At 42.2% G+C, this 24,000-nt stretch overlaps 1 protein-coding gene across 6 annotated transcripts in view; it reads right to left on the minus strand.

Moving 5' to 3' along the window:
* Positions 1 to 17,806: 17,806 nt before the first annotated feature.
* Positions 17,807 to 24,000, minus strand: part of FAM13A (family with sequence similarity 13 member A) — a 353,932-nt gene continuing 347,738 nt past the window's right edge. For all 6 annotated transcript variants that reach the window (XM_069743550.1, XM_069743547.1, XM_069743545.1 and 3 more), the window contains one exon: positions 17,807 to 19,672. In XM_069743550.1, the coding sequence (XP_069599651.1) occupies positions 19,549 to 19,672 (124 nt within the window). In that variant the 3' untranslated portion in view covers positions 17,807 to 19,548. The remainder of the gene's footprint in view (positions 19,673 to 24,000) is intronic.

Raw genomic sequence — 24,000 nt, forward strand, 5'->3', positions numbered from 1 at the left:
GGTGGTCAGGACACGCTAAAGGAGACACCTATGTGGGCCATGGCTACGGCCCTGGCTGCCGCTCCCAATACAGCGCTTATTCATATCTGTGGATTGTCAGTTAGTGCAGCGTATAACAGCCGTCTGGTGCAAGAGCAAGACATGTTCTCTGTACCCTCACTGACCACGAGGATTATGGACAAAGGACACCCCTTTAATAATTGCCAAGAGCCCACCAGTATCCAACTCCAGGGCCCCACTTTTCAGCTACATGCAAATATGACTCAAAATTCTACAGCAATAAATTGGGTAGATTGTTAAATGAATAAGATGCTGCCTTTATATATGGTAAATCAAGTGTATTGTGCCAAGTACTGCTCATATAAGAGGGTGGAGGCCCACACCTGCACAGGGGCCCACCGGAAGATTCTCCCGTTCTCCTGTAGACCAGTCCAAGCCTGTGTGCGGATCTGAGCCCAGACTCCACTGTTATGCCTATTCTATTCCAATTATGCTTTGAACATTTGTCACCTTGAAAACTAACTTTAGGGAAGGTGCTTCTGCAGAACGAGGTAAGAAGCTCCTGGGACGCAGCGCTCGGCTAACTCTCATTCCTGAGTGTTGTAGTAACAGTGCTGTAGCATTCTCCGTGTATGGTATAGTGAATTGCACCACTAGGAGGCGCTCACTCCTCACAGTAATGAACTCCCGCAGGAAGGAAAGAGGATTATTTCTGGTTATAAAATAATTTGTCAATCATTTTTTCAACTTTTAAGGAGGACACTTTGTGAATACATTATCCGGGCTGCTCGTTATAGTTCTATAAACGTTGCACAAAATCGACAAATCCCGTAATTCCTAATCCGTAACAGTGTCTTCCTGACTTCTCATTCCCAGAAGATTTTGAGCAGCTTGGGAAAGTTGGCTAAAGCTAAAATCCCAGAGACAATGTGACCTTTATGAAAAACATTTGGTCCGCATGCTGCTTACAGCAGAAGAGGCTCGTCACAGAAAAACAAATATAAAAGTCTGCAATGTTGTTATTCTGCATTATCTCGTTCTAATACAAGGATTTTCACAGATTAATAAGGGGGTTTAAAACAGGAACATGATTAAGAAGTAAACATGTAAAGGTCATCTTATCTCAATGTCCCAAATAACTTTTATATGCCGCAGAACAATTGAGATCACAGCTAATGGCCCATGCAAATCACACAGGGTAAGGTCTGCTGCTACTTGTATGGGGCTGCATATTGGGGGCGCTGAACAGGGAAGGGTTAATTATACGTGCGTGGGGACGCATAGGGAAATCGTAGATTTTGTGTGTGTATATGTGTGGGGTGGCATGCTGGGGGCTGATGTTACAGGCATGGGAAAATGGGGTGATATTATAAGTTAGTGGCTGTGTGGGTCTGCGTGCTGGGGGAGGGCTGTGTAGGCAAAGGGGTGATATGTATAGGGGGCTGAGTGGGAAAGGCAGTGATGTTACTCACGTGGACCTGCGTGCTAAGGGGGGCTGCGTGGAGAAGGGGGGATTTTAATATGAGTTGTTTTGCAGTTTGGGCACACAATCTCTAAAAGGTTCGCCATCACTGCTATGAACTTATTGGCCCAATAAGTGCGAAATAGGTCCTATCATAGCTAGTAGGATAAATATTAGATACCTCTTATTTCTTGATCCTAGTTTTGAGCATTGTACAGAAGAAGAAAAAAGAAACCACCTAACAAAATAACTCCTATACAAAGCTGTATAAAGTCCCCTCCCCATAATAATTATATATCTCATTTGGCTGCACATTCATATCTGGAATATATATATCAGCCAGCTGTCACATGTGCAAAGGGTTAAGCAGGAGCATTTGCAAGATTCCTTTCAATAAGCGTGTGTTTTGGAGCGGGTGGTCACTAATTTTAAAAAATACCTTCTGCGATCGGACCTCAAAATATTGTTATAAAGTTTCTGTACAGTATTCCCCAAAAAGATAACGCCTTTAGGATTACTGTTTTACTCCTACAGACACAGTAACTTTACACTTTTTTATGTTAACATCTGTGTTTTTTATTCTTGATGAGTTGAAAATTTTTTAGTGCCACCATTTTTTGGGAGTACATTTAACTTATTAAAGGAAAACTGGTAGCAGGATCAACCCCCCCTAAGCCGCCTATATGGACATGCAGGTCAAAGGAAGCTGAATGAAAAGATACCTTAACCCCTTTATCCCATATGACGTACTATCCCATCGAGGTGACCTGGGACTTAATTCCCAGAGACAGGATAGTACGTCATAGGCGTGATTATTACAGCTGACATCCGGCACTGTGTGTTACATATTTACATGTGTAAAAAAATTCCTAAATAAAGAAAAAAAAATATTGTTCCAATAAATACATTTCTTTATCTAAATAAAAAAAAACAAACAATAAAAGTACTCATATTTAGTATCGCTGCATCCGTAACAACCCAACCTATAAAACTGTCTCACTAGTTGACCCCTTCAGTGAACACCGTAAAAAAAAAGAGGAAAAAAACGACGCTTTATTATAACACCTCCAAACAAAAAGTGGAATAACATGCGATCAAAAAGATGGATATAAATAACCATGGTACCGCTGAAAGCGTCATCTTATCCCGCAAAAATGAGCCACCGTGCAGCGTCATCAACGAAAAATAAAGTTATAGTCCTCAGAATAAAGCGATACAAAAATTATTATTTTTTATATAAAAGTTTTTATCATATAAAAGTGCCAAAACATAAAAAAAATTATATAAATGAGTTATCGCTGTAATCGTTCTGACCCGAAGAATAAAACTGCTTTATCAATTTTACCAAATGAGGAACGGTATAAGCGCCCTCCCCCCACCCCCCCAAAAAAAAGAAAATTAATGAATAGCTAGCTTTTGTTCATTCTACCTCACAAAATCAGAATAAAAAGTGATCAAAAAATGTCACGTACTCGAAAATGGTACCAATAAAAACGTCAACTCGTCCCGCAAAAAAAAAAAAACTCACATGACTCTGTGGACCAAAATATGTAAAAATTACAGCTCTCAAAATGTGGAGCCGCAAAAACTATTTTTTGCAATAAAAAGCGTCTTTTAGTGTGTGACTGCCAATCATAAAAATCCGCTAAAAAACCCACTATAAAAGTAAATCAAACCCCCCTTCATCACTTTAGGGAAAAATAATACAATTTAAAAAAATTTATTTATTTCCATTTTCCCGTTAGGGTTGGGGCTAAAGTTAGGGTTAGCAATGAAAAAGAAAAAATAATCTCCAGCATGGATCTTCTAAAAAGTCAATTTATTGAAAACACTTTAAAATGCAAACATTTGCAAAAAAGAGATGGGGGTCCCAGGTGGTCAACGCCGACGCGTTTCGACCATCAGGTCTTAGTCATGGCATGAAAATGGGACCACATATTGTAAAGTATGTGGTAAAGTTAGGGTTAGGGCTACAGTTAGGGTTGGGGCTAAAGTTAGGATTAGGGTTGGGGCTAAAGATAGGATTAGGGTTGGGGCTAAAGTTAGGGTTTGGATTACATTTACAGTTGGGATTAGGGTTGGGATTAGGGTTAGGGGTGTGGTTAGGGTTATGGTTGGGATTAGGGTTAGGGGTGTGTTTGGGTTAGGGTTTCAGTTCGAATTGGGGGGGGTTTCCACTGTTTAGGCACATCAGGGGCTCTTCAAACGTGACATGGCGTCCGATCTCAATTCCAGCCAATTCTGCTTTGAAAAAGTAAAACAGTGCTCCTTCCCTTCCCAGCTCTCCCGTGCGCCCAAACAGGCGTTTACCCAAACATATGGGGTATCAGCATACTCAGGAAAAATTGGACAACTTTTGGGGTCCAAATTCTCCTGTTACCCTTGGGAAAATACAAAACCGGGGGCTAAAAAATAATTTTTGTGGACAAAAGAAGGATTATTTATTTTCACGGCTCTGTGTTATAAACTGTAGTAAAACACTTGGGAGTTCAAAGTTCTCAAAACACATCTAGATAAGTTCCTTTGGGGGTCTAGTTTCCAATATAGGGTCACTTGTGGGGGTTTTCTCCTGTTTAGGTACATCAGGGGCTCTGCAAATGCAACGTGACACCTGCAGACCAATCCATCTAAGTCTGGATTCCAAATGGCGCTCCTTCCCTTCCGAGCTCTGCCATGCGCCCAAACGGTGGTTCCCCCCCACATATCGGGTATCAGCATACTCAGGACAAATTGGACAACAACTTTTGGGGTCCAATTTCTCCTGTTACCCATGGGAAAATACAAAACTGGGGACTAAATATAATTTTTGTGGAAATTTTTTTGTTTTTCACAGCTTTGCGTTCTAAACTAGTGAAACACTTGGAGGTTCAAAGTTTTCACAACACATCTAGATAAGTTCCTTAGGGGGTCTTCTTTCCAAAATGGTGTCACTTGTGTGGGTTTCAATGTTTAGGCACATCAGGGGCTCTCCAAACGCGACATGGTGTCATCTCAATTCCAGTCAATTTTGCATTGATAAGTCAAACGGCGCTCCTTCCCTTCAGAGCTCTGCCATGCGCCAAAGCAGTGGTTTACCCCCACATATGGGGTATCAGCGTACTCAGGACAAATTTTACAACAACTTTTGGGGTCCAATTCCTCCTGTTACCCTTGGTAAAATGAAACAAATTGGAGCTGAAGTAAATTTTTTGTGAAACAAAGTTAAATGTTCATTTTTTTTTTAAACATTCCAAAAATTCCTGTGAAACACCTGAAGGGTTAATAGACTTCTCGAGTGTGGTTTTGAGCACCTTGAGATGTGCAGTTTTTAGAATGGTGTCACACTTGGGTATTTTCTATCATAGACCCCTCAAAGTGACTTCAAATGTGATGTGGTCCCTAAAAAAAAAAAAATGGTGCTGTAAAAATGAGAAATTACTGGTCAACTTTTAACTCTTAACTCCCTAACAAAACAAAATTTTTATTCCAAAATTATGCTGATGTAAAGTAGACATGTGGGAAATGTTACTTATTAAGTATTTTGTGTGACATATCTCTGTGATTTAAGGGCATAAAAATTCAAAGTTGGAAAATTGCTAAATTTTCAAAATTTTTGCTAACTTTCTTTTTTCACAAATAAACGCAGGTAATATCAAATAAATTTTTGTCATGAAGAAGTACAATGTTTTCTCGTGACATAATGTCAGAATCATCAGGATCCGTTGAAGCATTCCAGAGTTATAAAAACTGATAAAGGGACAGTGGTCAGAATTGTAAAAATTGGCCCGGTCATTAACGTGCAAACCACCCTTGGGGGTTAAGGGGTTAATATATATGATCTGCTGTCTTTCTCTAGGGAAATCTAGCTTTCATTTTATGCAAATGAGCTGTTAAGATCTATGGGCCAAACACCGATGTGTAAGAGACTCTCCCTGTAGAAATTATTTTAAACAAAAGGGGGCATTATCAATGTGAACCAAGTAATGACTGCTACTTAGCTCTGACCTCACTGCAGAGCTGTGTGTGATTATGAGAACAAACAGTACAACAGACAGGGCCAGTTTTAGGCAAAGTGGGGCCCTGGGCAAAAGTTTAAAGTTGGGCCCCAAATCGTCACATATTGCACCATCACACAAAAACCTTTCTGTTGTATTTACAAGTTCATGCCTGTAAACGAGTGTGATCGACAATATTGAAGTCATTTGACGCTTGTTGCCCCGGCTTTTTTTTTAGAGTATGTGCACATGTTCAGTAATTGGCAGCGCTTTGAACGGAGCACGTCTGCTGCGTCCAAAGCACTGCCGGCTAATGAACGCATGTGATTCAGCAAGTGATCACTGAACCGTGCGGATTCACTGCGTCGAATACAATGCATAGGTGAAATTTATCTTGTGGAGACTCGCATCTCCGCAAGATAAATAGGCATACTGCGGTCTGGAGAGACGTGCCGCATGTCAGTCTCCGTGGGTCAGCTGCAGGCATCTGTGCATGCATAGTGGGTATGGGATTTCTTGAAATCCCATCCACTATGCTATAACATCTGGACACTGCACAAGTACACAGCGTCCAACTTGCATCGTTTACTGACCGTGTGCACATACAGTTGTGAACGAAAGTATTGACACCCCTGCAATTCTGTCAGATAATACTCAGTTTGTTCCTGAAAATGATTGAAACCACAAATTATTTGTTATTATCTTCATTTAATTTGTCTTAAATGAAAAAAAAGCAAAAAGAATTGTCCTAAAGCCAAATTGGATATAATTCCACACCAAACATAAAAAAGGGGGTGGACAAATGTATTGGCACTGTTCAAAAAAATCATGTGATGCTTCTCTATTTTGTGTAATTAACAGCACCTGTAACTTACCTGTGGCACCTAACAGGTGTTGGCAATAACTAAATCACACTTGCAGCCAGTTGACATGGATTAAAGTTGACTCAACCTCTGTCCTGTGTCCTTGTGTGTACCACAGTGAGCATGGAGAAAAGAAAGAAGACCAAAGAACTGTCTGAGGACTTGGGAAACCAAATTGGGAGGAAGCATGAGCAATCTCAAGGCTACAAGTCCATCTCCAAAGACCTGAATGTTCCTGTGTCTACCGTGTGCAGTGTCATCAAGAAGTTTAAAGCCCATGGCACTGTGGCTAACCTCCCTAGATGTGGACGGAAAAGAAAAATAGACAAGAGATTTCAACACAAGATCGTGCGAATGTTGGATAAAGAACCTCAACTAACATCCAAACAAGTTCAAGCTGCCCTGCAGTCCGAGGGTACAACAGTGTCAACCCGTACTATCCGTCGGCGTCTGAATGAAAAGGGACTGTATGGTAGGAGACCCAGGAAGACCCTACTTCTTACCCCAGGACAAAAAAGCCAGGCTGGAGTTTGCCAAAACTTACCTGAAAAAGCCTAAAACATTTTGTTCTCTGGTCAGATGAGACAAAAGTAGAGCTTTTGGGCAAAGGCATCAACAGAGTTTACAGGAGAAAAAAAAAAAGAGGCATTCAAAAAAAAAAGAACATGGTCCCTACAGTCAAACATGGCGGAGGTTCCCTGATGTTTTGGGGTTGCTTTGCTGCCCCTGGCACTGGACTGCTTGGCCGTGTGCATGGCATTATGAAGTCTGCAGACTACCAACAAATTTTGCAGCATAATGTAGGGCCCGGTGTGAGAAAGCTGGGTCTCCCTCAGAGGTCATGGCTCTTCCAGCAGGACAATGACCCAAAACACACTTCAAAAAGCACTAGAAAATGGTTTGAGAGAAAGCACTGGAGACTTCTAAGGTGGCCAGCAATGAGTCCAGACCTGAATCCCATAGAACACCTGTGGAGAGATCTAAAAATGGTAGTTTGGAGAAGGCACCCATCAAATATCAGGGACCTGGAGCAGTTTGCCAAAGAAGAATGGTATAAAATTCCAGCAGAGCATTGTAAGAAACTCATTGATGGTTACCGGAAGCGGTTGGTCGCAGTTATTTTGGCTAAAGGTTGTGCAACCAAGTATTAGGCTGAGGGTGGCAATACTTTTGTCTGGCCCATTTTTGGAGTTTTGTGTGAAATGATCAATTTTTTGTTTTTTGCTTCATTCTCTTTTGTGTTTTTTTTGTGTTTCCATAATTGTTCTCTTGTGTCTACAAGACTAGGGAGTTACCCACCACTCCTCTTGGGCTATCTGCACAAAAGCTGTTCCACTTAGCATGTTCACATGGACTTTTCCTCTCTGAACCCTGTTCACACAGGTAATATACAGATGATCAGGTTTATCAGATAGGGATTGCATACATCAGTTAGGACTGCTCTGATATGGGTATACCTTGACGTTTGGTGGAGCAGCTTAGTATACATTTTTTGCAAAAAAATGTATCAACCAAATACCCTGTTTTTTTACATCTTTTTACTAGCACTTGCGGATTACTGTGATTTTTTGAAACTGAGTGTTTTTGGTTCTACTATGCTCTTTTGTGTCTTCAAGTTTCTTGGTGGTGTGTGTTAGGTGTCGAGTTCCCGCCTCTGCACAGGGGGAATCTCAAACCATCTCCGCTGCGGTCTCCCATTCTTCTCCAGCCGCAGTGGAGTCTGCTCAGCGGAGACGTCGGTCCCAGCGTCTTGCTCAGTCTCACTCTGTGCATAGGGTAACTGCTGCTTTTCCAGCTTCTGTCATTGAAGCCAGTGCTGGGCAGCGGCGAGCAGGCAGCGGCGAGCAGACGCTTTTGGGACTAAGTCCTGCTTTTCCCCTTCTGAGCATGCCCAGGGCAAGATCTCCCGTTGGAGATCGAGGTTCACATGCTCAGATACTGCAGCAGATCCCATTGGTCCTCCAGGAAGGTCCTGAAGGTGCTCAACTTCTGTGGCAGCCTCCCATTGGTCCTTTTGGGAAGGTTCTGTCCATGTTGCAGCTATATAAGGTTCACATGACCGCACAGCCATGCGCTAGTGTACATTTGTAAACGTGTGTGTGTTGTGAGTGAAAGTCGTTCTTTAATATCCCCTCCCTATTGTATGACTGCTCGCGGAAGGTGGATGATTGCTATCTAGCGCCCGACTTAGCCATCAGCACGTAACTAACAAAACAGCATCTAATTGTTGTGACCGCCAGTGCGGCGCCGTGCGCTTTCACAGCGCTTTCCTGACCCAAGCCTGGGTGGTTAGTGGCGTCCGCCAGTGCGGCACCGCACGCACTCTTGTGCATCTTATTATTATTTCTGTCTCTCTGACACCCCAGTTGTGGTGTCGAGCGCAAGAGGTCTATATGAACTCAAATCCTGTGTCTTGGGATTGAGTTGAGACTCCTTGCTTGCGCTCTTGGTGCGGCCCGGTGACGCAACAGGGTTCACTTCCTTCACACAGGGTGAAGTTAACCCGTGTGTATCCACATTGTACTGCCATATAGTCTGTCATTACTTGGCAGCAGGTTCCATCTCTGCACGGGGGACCCCGGGCTGCGAACGCACCTTACTCTATCTTTCTTATTATTTGGTGCGTTCCGCTAGCCCTAACAGTGTGTGAGCATGTTCCTACAGACTTGTTCACTGTGCAAGTAGCCCATGTGCTCCTGTTTCCATAATTGTTCTCCTGTGTCTACAAAACTAGGGAGTTACCCACCACTCCTCTTGGGCTATCTGTTTTTGGTTCTACTATGCTCTTTTGTGTCTTCAAGTTTCTTGGTGGTGTGTGAGCATGTTCCTACAGACTTGTTCACTGTGCAAGTAGCCCATGTGTTCCTGTTTCCATAACTGTTTATAAGCAATCCATGCTTATGGAAAAAAAATTTCTGTTGGACAACCCATTTAAGTTCTGTCATTAATGGGAAAAATATTTTGACTTGCAATACCTTATTAAACATTGTTGAACATGTCTGATACATGGAGTCCCCAACCTTGCAACTTACAGAATTAAAAGGAACACTCCAGTCCTGCAGAAATCTTCCTGTACTCTGTTGGTGTTACTGATGACCGGTGGGAGTTCCATTGCATGCACCCCCTGCTGATTGCCAGCACAAGCTCTCTGTTCTTGTGGTAGCTAAATTGAGTGGCAGGTCATGCAGCTCTCTGTTTTAAATGGTGGGATGGGAATAAACTGTTACAAGGCACCTCTGTTGTTGTCCAAGACTTCTCAGGTAAAAACCATTAGGATATGTTTCCACCATCAGGAATCCCTGCGCTTTGGACGCAGCGGATACCCTGCTCAGCCCAAAGCCCGGCCCCCTGTTGTACGCGCGGTGATTTTGGATGTGTTCATTGAACACGTGCGGAATCACTGCATCGTATTCATAGACTGGGTTATTAATCTTGCGGAGACTGAGCGTCTCCACAAGATTAAATAGACATGCTGTGGTCTGGAAAGACGCGCCGCATGTCCGGTTACGCAGGGAAGCCGGATGCGGCCCTGCATGCATAATGGAGAGAGGATTTCATAAAATCCCCTCCACTATGCTGTAACATCTGTACGCTGCGGATTGGATGAATCTGGACAGTGGAAACATAGCCTATCCCTACTTTTTTTTATAGTTTTTTTCAGGTGGTTTCAAAGCGGAATCCATTTTAAAAAGACGTTGCATGCACATACCCTAACCAAATATGCCTTTAACGGCTTGCAAGTCCAGTTTTAGAAATTCTTGAATGCTAAATGATAGAAGTCACAAATTCTCTAAAGTTTGTTGCATTCAAAAATAGCGTTTATTTTTTATACAAAATACAAAAATGTACACTGCTTTCTTTCCGATGCACATACAAAAGGACATGTCTATCCATTCCATACAAAAACAGCTTGAAAATACTATGAGCATGGAACCTGTAGATCCAGAAGATACATAGTTAAGAGCATTGTACAATTGTGCAATTTATAGAATAGTAGATGGCTGGCTTGTAATTCTCAATGAAGCTTTCAAAAATAAATCACCATTTGCTGTTGACTAGATTTGCCAAACATGTCTGATCAGTGTAGATTGAATACGTACAACCAAGCACATTATATGTATATTACATGGTAGGTAGAAAGTCATTTTTTTTTCTCTAATCAATAGAACATAGTAGATGGGATAGAAATAGCGCAGCATAACAGTTCCTACGGCTGCCATGTCTTTGGGTAATGCAATGCCCTATTCAGAAATATCTGCCAAGTGGAAATTCTGTGGAGGAGGACTGTAGTAATCAGATCAATTTCCCCACTGCCATCACCCCATTAGTGGTCACTCACTTATGGGATCTGTGCATCAAAAGCTCATTAGGAGGCAAAGATGGAAAATTAAAAGTAAAGAGTTTACGGATCGAAACATAGTAAAACATTAATAGATAACATACAGGGAATTGTGGAGAAGTCTAGAAACTGACATTGAGGAAAGCTATGTATTAAATATAATCCAGTGACAAAACCTTTTAGAAGTAGCCCTAAAGGGTTCCAAATTGTGGGATCCCATCATGAAGTGCAGAAAAAAGCAAGATCTCCCTCTTTTCACCAATCAAGCACTGCCATGTAATTTACTAAGCATTAAACGAATTGTAAACGTTGTAAAGATTTTGTCTCTGGGTTATATTAAATATCACCAACTTGGGGCTGTCTACTGTTTTATTACATAAAAAGGGCAGCCCAAGGTTGGTGAGAGGTTCCCTAAGGTTTCAGAAGGATCCGAGCTTTCTATGGCGGTGCTTGCTAGTAAACGATAGGATAGGATGTTGTTGCAAGGAACCTGGAATTCTTGATCAGGAAAACACAGCTCTATCAACTATAATATAGTGAGAAATTAATCATCACAGAATTTTAAACCTATATAGAAAATACAGGGATATTCATCCAACTAAGAATAACTATAAATAACATTTAGAGCTTATTACTTTTGGTTAAGAGACACAAGATCAGATCCATTGCACTGAAACTTGGTCTTCTCAGTACATAGTGATTATTGAGGACTGGTGCTGAGTGATACGGTGTTAACCGTGTCATCGGCCTGCTTGACAAATATGTTTGCATGTGTTGGCATGCTGCCGCGGGGACTCGAACATATTTTTCGAGCATGCTGACGACACTCTGTTAATGCCCGAGCATGATCGCATAACACCTTATCCGAGCACGTTGGCTCGTCACTATTGAGGACCCCATGAGGAGGAATAGCAGACCTGAAATTGTTGCAGCAGGATTATTTGGTAAATCATGTGTGCATGCAAGTGGTCATTTTCTAATATTAAAGTATGAAGTCTCAGCAATGCTATTACTCAGACTGCAGTATTACAGATTAATATGGCAAAAGAATATGGCAGGTTGGGGGCATTCAAAGCCCAGATTAAGATCCTGATTTTGGACCTAACATGGTTCCCAAATGAAACTATAATATGGATTTATGCATAAAGCCCAAGTCTAGATGTGGTCCATGAAGCCAAGAGCAAAAATTGTAATATGTTGACTTTGCTTGTAGCAGTCGTGCTTGGTTACATACTGTACATGAATGCCAGGCACAGGCGGCTTTGTGCTAGGAATCTGCTTTTTCCTACTGAAGTAATGGCCTTTGCAATTACTAACTACGACAATAGCACTATTCACTGCAAAATGAACCGATTCAACAGTGAATCATTGACCCACACTTTACTGTCCATTCATTGTATACTCACTAATTCCTAGAGTCACACATGAGCCGAATGTCACTATTGTGTACCCAGCCATTTCTAAAAGCAATGCCAAGGGAAAAAATGATACAAATTTATCACAGAATTCGACAATTATTGCTTAATCTTCAGTTGTAGTTCATAGGAACATAGTTAGCAAGGCCGAAAAAAGACATTTGTCCATCCAGTTCAGCCTATAGTTCAACTCTGTAAAGGTGAATGCAGCGAACAGCAGAGCAGATATCCAGTGGACAAGTAGTCTTTTTGGCTGCAGTAACATACACGTCTGGATATTTGCTGAGATCTTATTTTCTGGAATTAAATATCACAATGGAACCATAGCTAAATTTACTGCTTTTGCTATGGTGAGAGATCTCAGAACATCTGGAGCAGACATGGACAAACTATGGACCCTTGGGCAATATCCAACCTGTGGACTGTGGCAGCACTAAGGCTTCCAACATTGGCGTACTGCCCACTAACTAGGTGGAGGCAGAACAGCACCACAACACCTCCACCCGGCATCTCGATTTCAATATGTGCATTCTCAGGATGCAGTTGACCAGACTGGTGGAGCAGGGAGCATTGGGCTTCCTGCTCCATCATTCAGCCTTGGAGTCTGAGTCTCAGTGCAGCCAGCGCGGTGACGGCACTAGATTGGAGTGAAGCTCCGCACAGCCGGTACACACACAGCACTGACTGGAGCAGCGCATTACGGGATCAATTTGGAGCTTGTGTAAATTTCTGCTCTAATATATACTAGTTACATTTGTTGCGCTGTAAAAAGTGACACCAGCTTCCTGGATTGGCTGATGAACCCCGGTATGTGTGGCCAGATTTAGTCACTGTCAGAGTATGCGAGCCACATATACTGTCAGAGATGAAGGGTTGGAGGCATCTTGTTCTGTTGGAAGATAGTGGCCACAACTCAATAATGGAAAACAATCTTAGAAGTAATTACCGTATGTGTCGTCTTCTTTCTCATTTTTTAATGTAGTGTATTTGCAGATATGGTTGGAAAGACAACCAAGAAAATTAATATTCCCCCACTTGAGTTTTTATCTTTAACACTAAAATGTAAGGTAAGGACATAAGAATTAGGCTAGGGTCACACTGCATTTGGGCAATATATTTAGCTACTTGAAATGGTCTAGCAAATTGCACCCCATAGATATTTGGAACGCCTATCCAGCAACAAAAGGTCTGCCATTCAGTTATATTAAAGATAACATATGTGAATTCTTGTTGCATAGAGTTGTACTGAAAAGCATAGGTAATTAAACTTTTCAAGGTTAAAACAAAGATCTAGTGGGGGGAAAAAGTATTTGGTCCCTCGTTCATTTTGTAAGTTTGTCCACTGACAAAGACATAAACAGTCTATAATATTAAGGGTAGGTTAATTTTAACATTGAGAGATAGAATAAAATCACAGTGTGTGAATTATATAAATTTGCTTTTTGCAGTGAGAAATAAGTATTTGATCCCTCTGGTAAACAAGACTTAATACTTGGTAGCAAAACCCTTGTTGGCAAGCACAGCAGTCAATTTGTAGTTGATCACGAGGTTTGCGCACGTCAGGAGGAATTTTGGCCACTCCAAGACCTTAATGTGCTTCTTTTTGAGCCACTCCTTTGTTGCCTTGGCTGTATGTTTTGGGTCATTTTCTTGCTGGAAGACCCAGCCATGACCCATTTTTAATGTCCTGGCGGAGGGAAGGAGGCTGTTACTCAGGATTTTATGGTCCATGGCTCCATCCATTCTCCCATTGATGCAGTGAAGTATACCTGTGCCCTTAGCAGAGAAACACCCCAGAACATAATGTTTCCACCTCCATGCTTGACAGTGAGGACGGTGTTCTTTGGGTCATAGGCAGCATTTCTCTTTCTCCAAACACAGTTGAGTTAATGCCAAAGACCTCAATTTTTGTCTCATCTGACCACAGCACCTTCTCCCAATCACTCACAGAATCATCCTGGCGTTCATTGGCAAACTTCAGACGGGCCTACACATGTGCCTTCTTGATCTGGAGGACCTTGCGAGCACTGCAGGATTTTAAACCTTTACGGCGTAATATGTTACCAATGGTTTTCTTGGTGACTGTGGTCCCAGCTGCCTTGAGATCATTAACAAGTTCCCCCGTGTAGTTTTAGGCTGATCTCCCACCGTCCTCATGATCAAGGATACCGCACGAGGTGAGATTTTGCATGGTGCCCCAGATCGATGTCAACTGACAGTCTTTTTGTATTTCTTCCGTTTTCTTAATTCTGCACCAACAGTTGTCTCCTTCTCACCCAGCATCTTACTTATGGTTTTGTAGCCCATTCCAGCTTTGTGCAGGTCTATGATCTTGTCCCTGACATCCTTATAAAGCTCTTTGGTCTTGCCCATGTTGTAGAGGTTAGAGTCTGACTGATTAATTGAATCTGTGGACAGGAGTCTTTTATAAAGGTTACTATGTAAGACAGCTGTCTTTAATGCAGGTAGCGAGTTGATTAGGAGCATCTAACTGGTCTGTAGGAGCCAGAACTCTTAATGGTTGGTAGGGGATCAAATACGTATTTCTCACTGCAAAATGTAAATACATTTATATAATTTATACAGTGTGATTTTCTGGATTTTATTTTTGATATTCTATCTCTCAATGTTAAAATTAACCTCCCCTTAAAATTATAGACTGTTCATGTCTTTGTCATTGGGCAAACTTACAAAATCAACAAGGGATCAAATACTTATTTCCCCCACTGTACAACTACATTTGCTAGCAAATTGTATGATTATAGTGCCCAAATGTGATCTAAACCAAGCCCTAAATATAGCTGACGAATAACTATAAAATGCATCCATCCGCATAGGACTTCATTCTGAACACCAGTCTAGTCCTAGTTCAAAAATGCTACTTGTAAACCACTTATTTTAGCAAACTAGCTTCTCTTTTCCAACTGAAGATGCATTTTACACTTGCCTTTACAATAGAGCTCTGCAGATTTTAACTTATACAGAGAGATATCTAATGTATGGATGTTTCCAAAGATTATCAAGCACTAATATCAGCATTTCCCACTCTGGTTAGAATGGGTTATCGAGATTAAAACATGCAAATAGTAACTTTTGGTAACTTTTTCATTGTTCTTTTAATAAGAATGTGTTTCAAACAGAAAAAGTAAGTGCAAATTTATTTAGAAAAACAATTAACTGATGCATAAGCAGAACCATTCGTTCTCACAAACACGTCACATTCTGTGTTTTTAGGATTGTCTAGCACTAGGCAATGTGCCATGTAATTCGTCTACACCCGCACACACCTTATAGCCTAACGCAGTGATAAGACCTCTACCTGAGACTTGCTTCTTTCAAACGCAACTCAAATATGTTGCTGTGCCCCCCAAAAAATCAAAGCTATTAACCCAACCCTAATGTACTGTATTTACATGCCTTGGAGGACAAATGCTTAGGTATACAATAATATATATTTGGTATTTCAGAGGTTATGTAATCACGTTAAAAGCAAATGCAATCTTTCTTAGTTTCCTAATTATGCACATGAAGGGACATTTTATAAAGCAGGGGTCCCCAACTCCAGTCCTCAAGGCCCACCAACATGTCATGTTTTCAGGATTTCCTTAGTCTTGCCCAGGTAATAATTGCATCACCTGTGCAATGCAAAGGAAATCCTGAAAACATGACCTGTTGGTGGGCCTTGAGGACTGGAGTTTGGGACCCCTGCTATAAAGGATCACAGACGGCATCCGTCCCAATTCTTACATATTGTGATTTTTGTGTTTTGGCACCACGCCGGGTACAAATCACTGCAATCCAGCTCCTTAAATGATGGGAGTTGTTGTCATGTAGACCAGCTGGATCTATACTATTATTTTCAAGCTAAAGATATAATACTGTATTGCATGTGAAGATTAAATGGTAAAAAGCAACATTTATCCATTTAAACTCTGTTGTTTTTTCCACATTCAATTTAGTGAACATGAGACAATGTTCAAAATGTCTTCAAGCCCCAAACATGATGGCTCCGATTCACCAAGACTGGTGTTTTCATGCCGGTCTTGATGAGGGTGCTCTTAAAGGGAATCTGTCATCAGATATAGAGAAAGAGACCCTAAATCAGGAGTGTCAAACTGCATTCCTCGAGGGCCGCAAACAGGTCATGTTTTCAGGATTTCCTTGTATTGCACAGGTGATAATTTAATCACCTGCACAGAATGATTCCAGCACCGTGTGTAATGCAAAGGAAATCATGAAAACACGCATGGTCTGAGGCCCTCGAGGAATGCAGTTTGACACCCCTGCCCTAAATCCAATCATGTATCATTTATTTTACTGAGTGCAGCAGTTTTGACACAATCAAGAGTTTTCAGATTTAGCAATGCAGCAGAGCTGAGCAAGCAAACTCCGCCCACACCAGGCTCTGCGTGAACAAAGCTATACACAGTGAGCTGCTTAGCACCGAAGGGGGTGGAGTCGGACTTGGAAGCATGTGCCAGTTAGTCCCAGCAATGATAATCACCAGAAGTTTAATCCTTCAGTCTAAGTAAACAACAACACACAGCCGGACATGTGACACATCCTTGAATTCTGTGCTTTAACCCCTACCTCATGCTGTCCTCAGATTACATAGCAAAAACCTCCTGACAGATTCCCTTTAATGAATGAAGAAAGACTGGAAAAAACATAGCGCAATAGGGTCTCATCCTAGTTAAAATGGATATAAAAATATAGAAAACTGCTCACCTGGCGAAGTTATGTAGCCACAACAACACAAATTGCTTGAATATGGCTGCGCAGATCTGTAAGAAGATCCAAGATGAAGAAATTGAGGAGAAAATAGTTTTTTTGCACTGCCGGGATTACCAGCAAATGTGACCAGGAATTGACAACAAGCCACACTTAAAGTTTCCCTGGCTCCAGCCACGGGTGATCCATGGTCACCTTTACTGGTAATCCCAGCAGCGCAGAAATCACTATTTAGCCTCAAGCTGTTCATCTTCGATTGCCTTTAATGACTCAGGAGCGTCGAACAAAAGTGTCATGTGCCTCAGTGTGCACCTCGCCACAAATCTTACTCCAGTCAGTGACTTAAGTAAGGTTTGTGGTGTTGCTTGTCATTAATTTGACAAGAGGGAGTTTCCAAGACCCCATCCCACCCCACCTCCGTCCACTGTGTCAGAGCAGCTGTGAAAATGGCAATAGAACACCCTAGGTCCCCAAATTTTAGCACACCAACACTTTGTACCTTAATTTAGCAAATTTTCTAAGCATTTTACGTCATAATCCTGCCGTAAAAGTTTTGATGAATCGGGCCCGATGTCTACAGAAGTAAGCGCCATCACTGAAGTCATAATTCTGAATCTAATTTCTCTACAAAGCGTTCTGCAAAGCAGCTGCCACACAAGTAGTATAGAGTATTAAGGCAGTCCAATGATTGATAACATATACAATATTTACTGTAATTGCTGCCAGATAGTTTTCTAAACTAAAGGTAGAATTTTTGGCAGAAAGTCGCATCCATTACAACTACCCTTTAATAAAATGAATTATCACTGGGATTTTGCAGGCTACAAAGTTTTGCGAATAATAATCCCAATAGCTTTCTAAATTAGCATCGCAACCATTGTAGATTAGCAGGAAAACATAAATCGAAACAAAATGGGTACAAACACAATATGTAAATTTAACATTCCATTTTGTAGTGTCGGATAAATTGAAGGATCAGATTATTGTGAAAGTCACAAAAAATTATTATCTTCACAAACGAACACATTAAAATTTTTATTTTTTTTTTTCCAAAACTAAATGCATTTATTTGAGTACCTCTGAACATGTAAAGACATTTTTTATCTGTTTTTTTATATTGAGAGGAAAACTACTAAAATAAAAAGTGGAAAAAATATAAATTTTAGAAGTCGTGTTCCTCTATTTATCGAGCTTATTCACTTAGCAGGTTAAATACAGAATTCATCATTTATAGAGAATCTGTCAGAAGATTTTAATCTGAGAGCATCATGATTTAAGGGCGGATACCCTTATTCCAGCGCTGGGTCACTTACTGTAGTTCTGATAAAATCACTGGAGGATTAGTTATCTCATGCCATGTAGTCTTTCCGCTCTGCGTAACCCCGCGCTGACCACTCATTGGCAGCTTTCTGCTCATATACAATTAGTGGCATGGGTGGGATTATGCACAGTTTATCATTCAGAGAACTGCTAGATTTGAAGCTGAGAAAACAGGGATTGACAGCATGCGGACTAATAAGTGACACAGCGCTGGAGTCAGGGTTTTTGCACCTACATTTTGCCGCCCTCAAGAATACACAGCAAAAACCTGGTGACAGAATCCCTTTAAACCCATTTGACACAATGCAGCTTAATTATGTAATTCTTGTAAAAGAAATTCAATTCTATAAATAGGATACTCGTAGCCGTTATTGAGTGGCCGTGTTGTGTAATACAGTCCACAGTGTTAACAGTAAGGATGGCAGAACTGTCCTTCAAACCCACTGACATTGCTGAAATTGCTGGGTTGAACGGCACACAAATCTACTTTCATGCTGGTAGACGGAGTCCTAGGAAAGAAAGGTATAATACTCTCCAGCAATCCATGCAGAAAACCACCCTGGTGGTTTGGGTATACACAGTGAAATGTGGCCGGACAGGGAGACAAAGCTATATGGGACGTTATACCGAGGAATCACAAGAATTTGGTAGAAATATGTAGTCTTATTGGAGATATTATTGGTAGCATTACAAATTACAGTCATAGTATAAAGAAGAAAGTGCATGCTGCAGAACAGGGTAACAGGGCAGATCTTATACACAGGTAGGCCCAAGGCAAATCAACTCCATGATATCATCCATTAGCTAATAAGTAAAAATGTCCGCTGGTACAATGTGCACGGGCTGATTAAGCAGAACCGACGTTCCCGAGAACTCTGCTTTATGACATGCTCTGGCATAGACCTTGTTCCAAGAAGAGCTTAATGCGGTTGTTCGTCCACATGCCACAGACCATGACAAGTGTCACCAATGAATGGCCAAGTAGTGTTGAAATGAGGTAATAACTTGTCCTAGATATGTGTCTCAGTACTTGGAACGCATACCCACAACAAGGTTTCTAAAATAAAGTAATGGAACCCAATATCATGTCTCTGGTCACACTGCGGCCTTTAAAACCTTGTGATCGCTACTAAATAGGTCACAAGGCAGGTGTGCAGTATAGAAGGTAAAAACTGGACCCATAGCTCACATCACTCATTTTTGAGTCTTTAGACTCCAATTAGAGCTGAAACCTTTATTCGTACCTTTAATTCGGGAGTGTACCAAAACTAGAGGAAGAAACGTTCTTTTAGATCCGACCAAGCAAAATAAAAGTTGATTTCTAAAACCAGATCAGAAATTGCCCAGTGCCTTTGATTGTTACACACATTTGAGATGGTGGGCTCCTCTGGGCGATCTGCCCCTTCTCAGCCAGGTTTTTCAGGATAAATGGATGACTTAACCATCACACTGTCTGTGACGTGCCTCGCTTGCTAATTAGGACCTCCAGCAGCCGAAGCTTAGCCTTCATGTGCTTATATTCGCTGTATTCTTCTGCCATAGGATTGCGGTCTTCTTTTTGAACGTTCCTATAGTGGCAAAAAGAACAGCAATGAGCTTTATATGGTTCAAGCATTATTTCATTATTAGGACATAATAACTGTAGAATCAGACAAAATATATAATGGCGACAATGCCATCACCTTTATAACCTGTATGTGTATCATGTTGGCCTAAAAGCTGCTCTTCTTCTAGAAATGTACATCAAGTCTTAAAGGGAATTTGTCACCAGGTTTTACCACCTAATCTGAGAGCAGCATAACGTAGAGACAGAGATCCTGATTCCAAGGATATGTTAGTCACTGGGCTGCTTGCTCTAGTTTTGATAAAATCACTGTTGTATCAGTAGGAGACTATCAAATGAGGACTAGTAAACCTGCTGCCATATAGTCCTCCATATTCATGAGCTCTGTATAACCCCGCCTCCACAACTGATTGGCAGCTTCTTGTCTTCTTGTGTACACAGTGCATAGACTGAGAGCTGTCAATCACTGGTGGGGGGCGTTATTAAAAGCTCAGCATTCAGAGAACTGGTATATCTGTAGTAGATAAAACTGTGATTTTATCAATATTGCAGCAAGCAGCCCAGTAAATGATATATAACTGGAATCAGGATTTGTTCCTACATCATGCTGTTCTTAGATGGGGTACCAAAAAAAACTGGTGCAAGATTCTTTTTAATACCTGTGTACTGTGTGCACAAATCTTAATTACCATGTAAGAGAAGCAGACTGCACATTATTGTTCCAATGTCACCATTTCATTACAGCAAAACTATCAAGCTGAAAAAGTCTAAACCAACAACAAATGACAATACCACAACAGCTTTTCCTTCCAGGTAAACCTAATAGAAATGCATAATCTTCTAAAACCTGGAAAATCTGCTGTAATTGCATTGACAACTCCCTCTCCTCTTTGTGTTCAAAATATGCCCTTAATGTCTATTCAAGAAGTATGAGCACAAGTCCCAGAAGAAGATAAAGGCTTCACTCTCACCCCTATAATCCTTCACTTTATGCTACCTCCCCTAATCCCCACACCAAGTAAGGAACTGTTTATCTCTGCTTCAATCCTCCCCATCCATCTCACCTCCTCCTCAGAACTGTTCCTCAACATACAATCCTCTGCCTCCAAACACAGACAGCCCCCTCATGCCCTCTCCTACTAACACTTTCTCTTCTCCTTCTCACTGCTAGTGATATCTCTCCAAATCCTGGTCCTCTTCACCACATTCCTACAGTCATTTCTACCTCCCATACACGCTCTATCACAAACTTCCGTAACCTCTCTAACCTTATTCCCATTCACCCAGCCCCTGCTTCCCCAGTCCCAATAACAAGAGCTCTGTGGAACGCTCGCTCTGTCTGCAACAAGCTTTCCTACATCCATGATCTTTTTGTTACTACCAAACTTTCCTTCCACACCATCACTGAAACCTAGCTCACCCCTTCTGACACAGCCTCCCTGCTGCACACTCTTACGGTGGCTTCCACCTTTCTCACACACCCTGCCCCAGCAGCAAACATGGCAGAGGAGTTGGTTTTCTCCTGTCAGATAACTGATCCTTCACCCCAATCCCACTGCCACCCTCTGTTACCCTGCCTTCCTTTGAGGTGCACTCTGTGCGCATCTACTCCCCCTCCAACTGGCTGTCATTTACCGCCCCCCCAGGGCCAGCCACCACCTTCTTTGACCACTTCACCACCTGCCTACTTCATTTCCTTTCCGCGGACATCCCCACTATCATCATGGGCGACTTCAACATCCCCATTGACACTTCCCTCTCAGCTGCCACTAAACTTCTATCTCTCACTTCCTCCTTCGGCCTCACTCAATGTCTTCTACAGACATCCACAAAGATGGTCACACACTGGACCTCATCTTCACCCGCCTCTGCTCCCTATCTAACCTCTCTAACTCACCTCTTCCTCTCTCTGACCACAACCTTTTCACATTCTCTTCCCTCTCCACTCCATGTCTACAATCCCCACCCCACAAATTTTCACACCCTCACAGAAATCTTAAACATCTTGACCTACATTCATTCTCTGAATCCCTCCTCCCTCTCACAGATATAAGTTCCTTACACAATGTGGATGATGCTGCCGCTCTATACAACACCACAATAGCTGTAGCTTTGGAATCTGCTGCCCCACTTACACATACCAAAGCTCGCAAAATCAACAGACAGCCCTGGCACACCAGCCTGACCAAAGAACGGAGGCGAGCTTCCAGGGCTGCTGAGCGCAGATGGAAAAGATCCCACTCCAACGAGCACTTCATCGCATTCAAACAGTCCCTCACTACTTTCAAGACCACACTCGCCACAGCTAAACAAACCTACTTCTCATCTCTCATATCCTCCCTGTCTCAACCCTAAACAGTTATTCAACACCTTCATTTCTCTCCTCTGTCCCCCAGCACCTCCTCCCTCCCCACTTATCTCAGCTGAAGACTTTGCCTCATTTTTCAAGCAGAAGATTGATAACATCAGAGACAGTTTTGGTCAACAACCCCCAGAACCCTTCCTCCCGACTTCCCAGCCCTCCGCCTCCAAAACCAACTTCTCCACCATTACAGAAGATCAACTCTCCACTCTACTCTCAAGATCGCATCCCACCACCTGTGCACTTGACCCGCTCCCATCCCAACCCTAACCCATCTCTTCAACCTATCACTAACAACTGGTGTTTTCCCCTCAAGCTTTAAACATGCCTCCATCACACCTATCCTCAAAAAGCCTTCTCTTGACCCATCCTCTGTATCTAGCCATCGCCCTATATCACTTCTCCACTATGCCTCCAAACTACTGGAACACCACGTCTACCTTGAACTATCCTCCCATCTCTCTTCTTGCTCCCTCTTTGACCGCTTACAATCTGACTTCCGGTCACACCATTCCACTGAAACTGCCCTAACTAAGGTCACCAATGACCTCTTAACCGCCAAGAGCAAGCGACACTACTCTTCGACCTGTCAGGTGCCTTTGACACAGTGGACCATTCCCTATTATTACAGACCCTCTCATCCCTTGGCATCACAGACTTGGCGCTATCCTGGATCTCATCATACCTAACAGACCGGACATTCAGCGTCTCCCACTCACACACCACCTTCTCACCTCGCCCACTATCAGTCGGAGTCCCACAAGGTTCAGTCCTAGGGCCCCTGCTCTTCTCCATTTACACCTTTGGCCTGGGACAGCTCATAGAATCTCATGGCTTTCAGTATCACCTCTATGCTGATGACACACAGATCTACATCTCTGGACCAGATATCACCTCCCTACTAACCAGAATCCCTCAATGTCTGTCCACTATTTCATCCTTCTTCTCTGCTAGATTTCTGAAATTTAACATGGACAAAACAGAATACATCATCTTTCCCCCATCTCACGCGACCCCCCCAACGAACCTATCCATTACAGTAAATGGCTGCCCACTCCCCAGTCCCACAAGCTCGCTGCCTCGGGGTAATCCTTGACGCTGATCTTTCCTTCAAACCACATATCCAAGCCCTTTCCACTTCCTGCCAACTTCAACTCAAAAATATTTTACGAATCCGTACATTCCTCAACCAAGAATCTGCAAAAACCCTAGTGCATGCCCTCATCATCTCTCGCCTTGACTACTGCAACCTCCTGCTCTGTGGCCTCCCCTCTAACACTCTCGCACCCCTCCAATCTATTCTAAACTCTGCTGCCCGACTAATCCACCTGTCCCCCCGCTATTCCCCGGCCTCTCCCCTCTGTCAATCCCTTCACTGGCTCCCCATTGCCCAGGGACTCCAGTACAAAACCCTAACCATGACGTACAAAGCCATCCACAACCTGTCTCCTCCATACATCTGTGTCCTCGTCTCCCGGTACTTACCTACACGCAACCTCCGATCCTCACAAGATCTCCTTCTCTACTCCCCTCTTATCTCCTCTTCCCACAGTCGTATACAAGATTTCTCTTGCGTATCACCCCTACTCTGGAACTCTCTACCACAACACAATTCACACTTCACAATTGTGTTCCACTTGTTGATCCTTCATCAAAAATTTACATTTGGTATCTTTATGTTTGAAGCATGACATGTGGGAAAAGGTTGAAAAGTTCCAGGGGGCCGATTAGTTTCGCAAGGCTCTGCATCTTTTTGTGACTATTATATTTATATTGAATAACACCCTACACACTCCTGGACAGTACTGGATTGGGGTTCCTCCTACTGGGCACTCTGAGATTTTTTTATATTTTATATAAATTTAAATCATTTAAATAAAATATTATGGTTTTAATCATTTAATGGTTCTCGTCTTTTGGCAAACAATAATGTAAGTCCAAATTTTGGCTTAACATCAAACATTTTTGGG

Source organism: Ranitomeya imitator, chromosome 1 (genome assembly GCF_032444005.1).
Source record: "Ranitomeya imitator isolate aRanImi1 chromosome 1, aRanImi1.pri, whole genome shotgun sequence".
Lineage (NCBI taxonomy): Eukaryota > Metazoa > Chordata > Amphibia > Anura > Dendrobatidae > Ranitomeya > Ranitomeya imitator.